The sequence below is a fragment of the Babylonia areolata genome, chromosome 19 (assembly GCF_041734735.1).
Source record: "Babylonia areolata isolate BAREFJ2019XMU chromosome 19, ASM4173473v1, whole genome shotgun sequence".
In the NCBI taxonomy this organism is placed as follows: domain Eukaryota; kingdom Metazoa; phylum Mollusca; class Gastropoda; order Neogastropoda; family Buccinidae; genus Babylonia; species Babylonia areolata.
Window position 1 is genome coordinate 48,113,764 of NC_134894.1, and position 7,664 is coordinate 48,121,427.

At 48.0% G+C, this 7,664-nt stretch overlaps 1 protein-coding gene across 4 annotated transcripts in view; it reads left to right on the forward strand.

Moving 5' to 3' along the window:
* The window catches only part of LOC143293783 (putative sodium-coupled neutral amino acid transporter 11), a 159,195-nt gene extending 152,160 nt beyond the window's left edge, over nt 1–7,035 (forward strand). For all 4 annotated transcript variants that reach the window (XM_076605020.1, XM_076605019.1, XM_076605021.1 and 1 more), the window contains 3 exons: nt 3,127–3,239; nt 4,749–4,886; nt 6,073–7,035. In XM_076605020.1, coding sequence (XP_076461135.1) covers nt 3,127–3,239; nt 4,749–4,886; nt 6,073–6,384 — 563 coding nt within the window. In that variant the 3' untranslated portion in view covers nt 6,385–7,035. The remainder of the gene's footprint in view (nt 1–3,126; nt 3,240–4,748; nt 4,887–6,072) is intronic.
* The last annotated feature ends 629 nt before the right edge of the window (nt 7,036–7,664 follow it).

Consider the following 7,664-nt stretch of genomic DNA (forward strand, 5'->3'; position numbering starts at 1 on the left):
CGCGTACACACACACACACACACGCACGCACACACATACACACACGCGCGCACGAACGCGCGCGCATACACACACACACACACACACACACACACACACACACACACACACACAACACACACACCGAACATTGACCCAGTCACGTTGCAACATGGAACAGGATACTGTACTGAGCGTCATGACAACGTTCATCCGTTGTTCCATTGTATGATAGTCAGTCGTGCATGACTATGACAACCAAAACAGCAGAGGAGGCAACTGCTGTCCCGACTATCTGGGCTAGAATTGTTTATAGTGGAGAGTGTCTTGCCCAGGTTACATCCCCACTCTCTCGGCCAAGTGGGTTTTAGGACAGTCGGCGCTGGGATCGTTCCCAAGGCCAACTGGCCCCCAAGGCTGCAGCACTAAGAGCCAGTGCAATCTTGCCTCCTAGTTTGAGAGTCATAGTCTTTAACAAACAGAAGACTACGCTGTAATGGAAAAACCATTGATAATACAGCTCTCACTTTGCTGTTGGTCCAACTGTAAACTTATGCCAGTCTGTGATGTAAGCTGTTGCATTGAGAAACTCAATATCAGTATCAGTATCAGTAGCTCAAGGAGGCGTCACTGCGTTCGGTCAAATCCATATACGCTACACCACATCTGCCAAGCAGATGCCTGACCAGCAGCGTAACCCAACGCGCTTAGTCAGGCCTTGAGAAAAAAAAAGACTCATTAAAGCATACGGTAATGTTCTACCCATGTGTTTCAGATTTTTTTTTTTTAAAGATACTTAGATCGAAGTTCCCAGTTCAGTTGTACAGGAGTTACACACCCTAACACTACTGGATCGTAATTTTCCGAAGTGAGCATGTACAAATCAGTACACGTGAGTGAATTTTTTACCTTGGCACAAATTCCTATTCCGTGAAGGAAGGGACTATTTTAGTCTGTCATTGATACTCATAAATGCCGGCAGTCCTCACATTTGCCTCCGTTTTATTGTGTTCTATTCTGAGGAAAACCTGGGTTTGAAATGAAGACTTCACGTGGTATAGTATCAGCTGGCATACTGGGGAAGGCAGGATTTATAATTATGCCATATATATCATATACTAATAAAGAAATTAGGAGGATCATCATCAATATAAACAAAACAGTCTCAAAGTCAGTGGCCTTTCATGCCCTGCTCTCATGGTGACCTCAGTTTCGATGCCCCTCCACTTCTGTGCTTGAGGCGAGTCCTGTCAATGTCTTCAGTGTCAGCAGATTCATGGGGGGGGGGGGGCGGGGGGGGGGGGCTGTTGTTTGAGGGACGTGGTGGCGGTCTCCACTCTGGGAGGGACGCTTACTCAGTCTAGCTCCGCGACTAATCCGTTATTGTCGTTAGTAGGGGGGTTTGTTGGTGGTGTCCTTAGTACGTTAAATCAGAACAGGCACTACTGAACACCACCGAAGTGACTCAGCAGCAGTGCAGGGTCTCCTCTGGTGTGTGGCCTCCTGGCGACCTAACATCGATGGTTCCCTGTGGACTGCCGACGCTGAAACTGTGACGGACGAACCCGGGTGTGGCCGTGTATGGGGGAATCTAAATGAGCGGCGTGGGAGTAATGCCACTGAAACGGTGCAGATGATGGGGCAGCCAAAAAAAAAAAAATATATATATATATTTTTAATAATTAGGAGAAGGCGCCATGGAAGAATCGATTAGGCGTTGGGCTTCTTATTTAGTGTTCATCATGGTGTTCTCTCCATGGGGAAAGCGCTTTGTTCCGTACTGGGGAAGACAGGACTTATGATTATGTCAGATACAGTATATACTGATAAAGAAATTAAAAGAGGAGGCGCCATGGCATAATCGATTAGGCGTTGGGCTTGTGATCCAGTGTTCACAGTGGTGTTGCGTCCTTGGGAAAGACACTTTAATCCCGATTTTCCTCACTCCACCCTGGTGTGAACGGGTAACCTGACTTCGGTTGAAGAAGGTGAACTCGACGGAAGGCGAGGACTGGGCCCCGCCTTGCTATGCCGAGCCCCAGACACAGTGGATATGACTTCGCTGCTCGGTGAATTCGCTGATCTGATGGCCGTAGAGGGCCGTGGAACCTTTAACCTTTAAAGAAAACACCTTCATTTTAACTGGGTAATTATTACGAAGCCTGCAGTCTGCCAGAGTTCGCTCGTCTCCATAAAAAGAGGAAAGGTGAATGGCCGTTGTGACATGGAGAATACGAACCGGGTGTAGTTGGGGAGGGGACAGTTCTACTACCCGTTTTCAGACAGGTGCAAGAGCCTGCTGGTTATAGCGTTGGACTTTCAATCTGAGGGTCACAGGTTGGAATGCCGGTCACGGCGCTTGGTGGGTAAAGGGTGGAGATTTGTTCACATCTCCCAGGTCAACAGATGTGCCTGAACCCTCTTCGTGTGTATGCGCGTGCAGAAGATCAAATACACGCCTTAAAGATTCTGTAATCCATGTCAGCATTTGGTGGGTTATGGAAACAAGAACATACCCGGCATGCAACCCTCCTCCTGAAAACGGAGTATGAATGCCTACGTGGCGGGGTTAAAAGCGGTCATACACGTGTATACGAGTGAACGAAGGATTTGCAGCCAACGAAGGAAGAAGGAGAAAGAAGATACCCATTCAGTTGTATGCCTGGCTCTAACAAATGGGTAGGAAGTATGATAGTCGTGTTTGACTATGACCGTCAGAACAGCAGAGGAGGTAACTGCTGTCCCGACTATCTGGGCTAGAATTTATTAAAAGGAGAGAGTGTCTTACCCAAGTTACATCCCCACTCTCTCAGCCAAGAGGGTTTTAGGACAGTCGGCATTGGGGATGGTTCCCAAACACCAACCAGCCCCCAAGGCTGCAGCACTAAGCTAAGAGCCAGTGCAATTTTGCCTCCCAGTTTGAGAGTCATAGTCCTTCACAAAAGACCAAGCTGTAAATGATTTCCCATTGCATCAGAGAGACCATTGATAAAACAGCCCTCACTTTGCCGTTGGCCCAATTGTGAACTTAGTCAATCTGTGAAATAAAGCTGAGTGTTGGGCCATAACTAGCTGATGTTTGAATGAGGTCCAGGAACGTGGGGACATGTGTTTTGGAACAAGGCGGTGTGTGTTTCCCGTGGACAGGGGACCTGCTGGAGAACTACTGCTGGGAGGACGTCCTGATGAACTTCGCCCGGTTCGCCTTCGCCGTCACCATCATGCTGACCTACCCTGTGGAGTGCTTCGTCACCAGAGAGGTGCGCGCTGTGCAGTGCTTTGTAGCATTCTGTTTTATCACAGCAGATTTCTCGTTTGTGAAATTCGGGCTGCTCTCCCCAGGGAGAGCGCATCGTTACACTGAGAGCGCCACCCATTTGTTGTTGTTGTTGTTGTTGTTGGAGATAGGTGGCGGAATGGTTAAGACGCTAATCTGCCAATACAGAGTCAGTGAGGATAGGGGTTCCAATCCCGCTCTCGCCCTTTCTCCCAAGTTTGACTGAAAAATCGAGTCATTCGGATGAGACAATAAACCGAGATCCCGTGTGCAGTACGCCGTTTGCGCGCTGAAAAAGAACCCATGGCAATGAGAGTGTTGTCTTCTGGCAACACTGAGAGCGCCACCCTTTTTTTAGTAATTTTTTTCTGCCTGCAATTTTATTTGTTTTCCTTTCGAATAGGGTTTTTTTATTTGTTTTCCTATCGAATAGGGTTTTTCTACAGAATTTTACCAGGGACAACCCTTTTGTTGCCTTGAATTGTTTTACGTACGCTAAGTGTATGCTGCACACGGGACCTCGGTGTGTCGTCTCATCCGAATGATTGATTGATTTATTGATATTGATATTTATATAGCGCTTATCCTCGGTCGGAGACCAAGCTCTAAGCGCTTTACAAACACGGGGTCATTTACACAACAGACTGCCTACCTGGGTAGAGCTGATTGACGTATGCCATTGGGCGCTCATCATTCGTTTCCTGTGTCATTCAATCAGATTTCAGGCACGCACATTTTCACTCTCAGACAAACATGTAACATGAAACATTTGACTAGCGTCCAGACCACCACTCAAGGTCTAGTGCAGGGGGAAAATTTCATATACTGGCGATTATGGGATTCGAACCAGTGTGCTCAGATTCTGTTGCTTCCAAGGCGGACGCGTTACATCTAGTCCAACACTTCACATGCCTAGTGTCATCAACACTAACAACTCGCGCGCACACACACACACACACACACACACAAACACACACACACACATATTACTGTTTGAGCTTGCACTTTTTACCTTCCATGAAGATCATTTCGACGACTCTTAAGTGCAGAAGCCAATGAGGTCGTTCAACACCACCTTGTGTTTGTGCATGTAATTTTGTTTGTTTGTTTTTTAAAACCTCCTTCCTCCTTTCTTCCTCCTCTTCTTCCTTCTTTCTTCTTCCTTCTTTCTTCTTCTTCTTCTTCTTTTCATCATTATCATATTCTTATGATTGACAGCAGCATCCTTTTGCCGATCAGGGCGAATTTGACTGATACCACGTTTTGTTTTCAATCTTCTGATGATGGTGATGATGATGATGATGATTATTATTATTATTATTATTATTATTATTGGTGGTAGTGGTGGTGCTCTTGGTTTTGTTTTTTGTTGTTGGTATTAGTATTATTATTATTATGGATCATTCTAGCTGCACGTGTGTGTGTTGTGTGTGTTTGCGTGCGTGCGTGCGTGTGCGTGCGTGTACGTGTGTGTGTGTGTGTGTGCGTGCAGGTGGTGGAGAACGCGGTGTTCCCCACCAACCCGGACTCCCCGATGTGGCGGCACATCACTGTCACCGTCATCATCGTCTTCCTGGTGGGGGCGGTGTCCATGTCCACGGACTGTCTCGGCATCGTGCTCACCTTCAATGTAACTCTTTGTTTCATCATGATGGTGGTGATGATGATGATGACATTGATGGTGATGATGGTGGAGGTGATGGTGATGATGATGATGATGAGGATGAGGATGATGGTGATGATGATGACATTGATGGTGGTGATGATGATGACATTGATGGTGGTGATGATGATAATGATGATGTTCCTGGTGGGGGCGGTGTCCATGGCCACGGCATCGTCCTCACCTTCATTGTATTCAGCTTTGTTTTCTGGGTTATTTTGGTTTTGGGGGGGTTGTTTATATATATTTATATTTATATATATACTTTTTTCCTTGTTCTGCCTGTTTGTAGGGGTGTGGGGGAGTGGGGGGCGAGCAGGCGGGAGGGGGGTGGGGGGGCATCGTCCTCACATTCAATATATCTACGTTTTTGTTTTCTTGATTTTGTCGCTGTTGTTTCTCCCATTTTCTGTTCCTTTCTTCATATGTTTTTTTTGTTTTTTTTTCTACTTTGCTCCTTGTTGTGGCTGTCTGTTGGGGAGGAGGTGTGGGGGGGTGGGGGAGTGAGGAGTGGTCGTTCTTTCAATGTATCTTCGGGTTGTTGCTTTTTTTTGTTGTTGTTTATTATTTCTTTATTTTCATTTGCTCCCTGTTCTGCCTCTCTGTAGGGGTGAAGGGGGGTGGGGGTCAGGGGGGTGGGGAGGGGGCGGCATCGTCCTTACCTTCAGTGTGAATCGGGTTTGTTTCGGTTGTTGTTTTGTTTTTTTGTTTTTTACCTGGCTCCTTTGTTCTGCCTGTATGTAGGCGTGAAAGGGGTGGGTAGGGTGTAGGAGTGCGAGGCAGGGGGCTGGGAGGGGGAACGTGGGGGGGGGGGGCGGGGCATCGTCTTCACCTTCAGTGTCACTTTTTTTCTCTCTTTCTCTCCTGACATCGCTTCTTGTATTTATGCCTGTGTGTAGAGGTGAAGGTGTGTGAGTGGGGCGTGCAAGGAGGTGGTGAGGGTGGTGGCGGGGTGCCTGTTAGTTATGTGCTGTGTGTGTATGTGTGTGTGTGTGTCTGAGAGTGAGAGGGAGAGAGAGAGAGAGAGGGTGAAGAGGGAGAGAGAGACAGCAAGAGAGATTCCCGTGGTTCTGAGGTGTGACAAACTGCGGTGTGGTTGATCATCACAGCGTCACCGCTACATGTGAGTGTGTGTTGTGTTGTGTGATGACAGGGCGTCCTGATCGCCTCCCCTCTGGCCTACATTATCCCCCCTTGCTGCGTGATGAGGCTCCGCCAGGAGGCGCTGCTGTCGCGCGCCAACATCGGGCCGGTGCTGCTGGCGCTGTTCGGGCTGCTGGTGATGGTGGTCGGCTTCATCATGGCCCTGGTGGACAGCGTGCAAGGCGTCACCAACTGCACGCACGGCGCGGAGCCTGTCTACTGCCCTGGCTTCTCCCCAGCCAACGCCACCACCACGATGTCCTCCTCCACCTCCACCACCTTCGGCCCCTTCAGCACGCCCCTACCACCCCTCCCTGTGTAGCCCCGCCCACCTGTTTCCCCCACCCCACCCCACCCCCCACGCCCTCCCTCCCAGCCCCGCCCCCATTCCCAACTCTCCAAGGACAAAAACGATTGCTACAAGTCCGTGGTTTCTGTCCTTGTCTCTGTGGTCTGTGTACACCCCGAAGAGGGAAGGAGGCTTCTGACGTGTGCCAAGACTTGTCCCTTCGGTGACATGGGTGGTCATGGGCTGAGTGTCTCTTTCCCTGAGGAGTGAGTCACAACTCTACATCAAAGACACCAACGTGTTCCAGTTACACATCCGGAACAAACACACCTGCCTGTCTTCTTTAGACTGTTAGTGTGGGGTTTCTGTCAAAGCCTGGAACCAGAGTTTATGGGAAGGTCAGGCATTTGTTCCTCCCCCCCTCCCCTCCCCCCCCCCCCCCAACCTACAACAGATGTGGTGTGGCGTGAATGAATCAGTCCGCACGGCTTGACACCTCCTTGAAACTGAAACTGAAACTGAAACCTGGGTGTTGGTGGGCGTGGTGAATGATAAATGGCGCAAATGAGTTCCGTGACGGATTTAGAAAATTGTGTTTAAGCTTACGGCTTGTTGTAGAGGGATCTCCATATCCCGGGTCTTTGATGGTTTAAAAAAAGAAAAGAAAAAAAAGAAAAAGAAGAAGCCTTTTTTGCGAGGGGTGGGTGGGTGGGGGGACAAAATGAAGCATTTCTGGGTACCATAAAGGGCCGAAGAATTGTTCAAGCCTACCGTTTGTTTACAAATAATTAAGAGACCTCGATATCCTAGACTGCAATGTCTTTGATGATTAAAACATACCGTTTTGGTGGGCGGAGGGCTGACAGAATGAAGCATTTATGGGTACCATAAAGAACTGAAGAATTGTACAAGCCTACCGTTTGTTTACAAATAATTAAGAGACCTCTGTATCCTAGATTGTGATGTTTCGATGATTATTAAGACATGCGTCATGGGGGCGGACAGGTGGATGAAATGAAACGTTCTTTGGTACTGTGGAGGATCAAAGAATTGTTCAAGCTTACCGGTTGTTTGCAGAGAAGTTAGATATCTCGATATCCCGTATTATTGTCTTTAATGATTAAGACGCGCGTTTCGAAGGTGGACGGACGAATTTGAAACATTCAACAATGTAAGTGATTTCCATTCACACACAGAGATTGAAGAAGTCTCTGAGTTTTCTGCTTATATCGGATAGGGTGGGTGGGGCTGAAACAAATGACGAGAAGTTGTCCTGGTATTTTTGATTTGATTTCCCAATGTGTAATGTATGA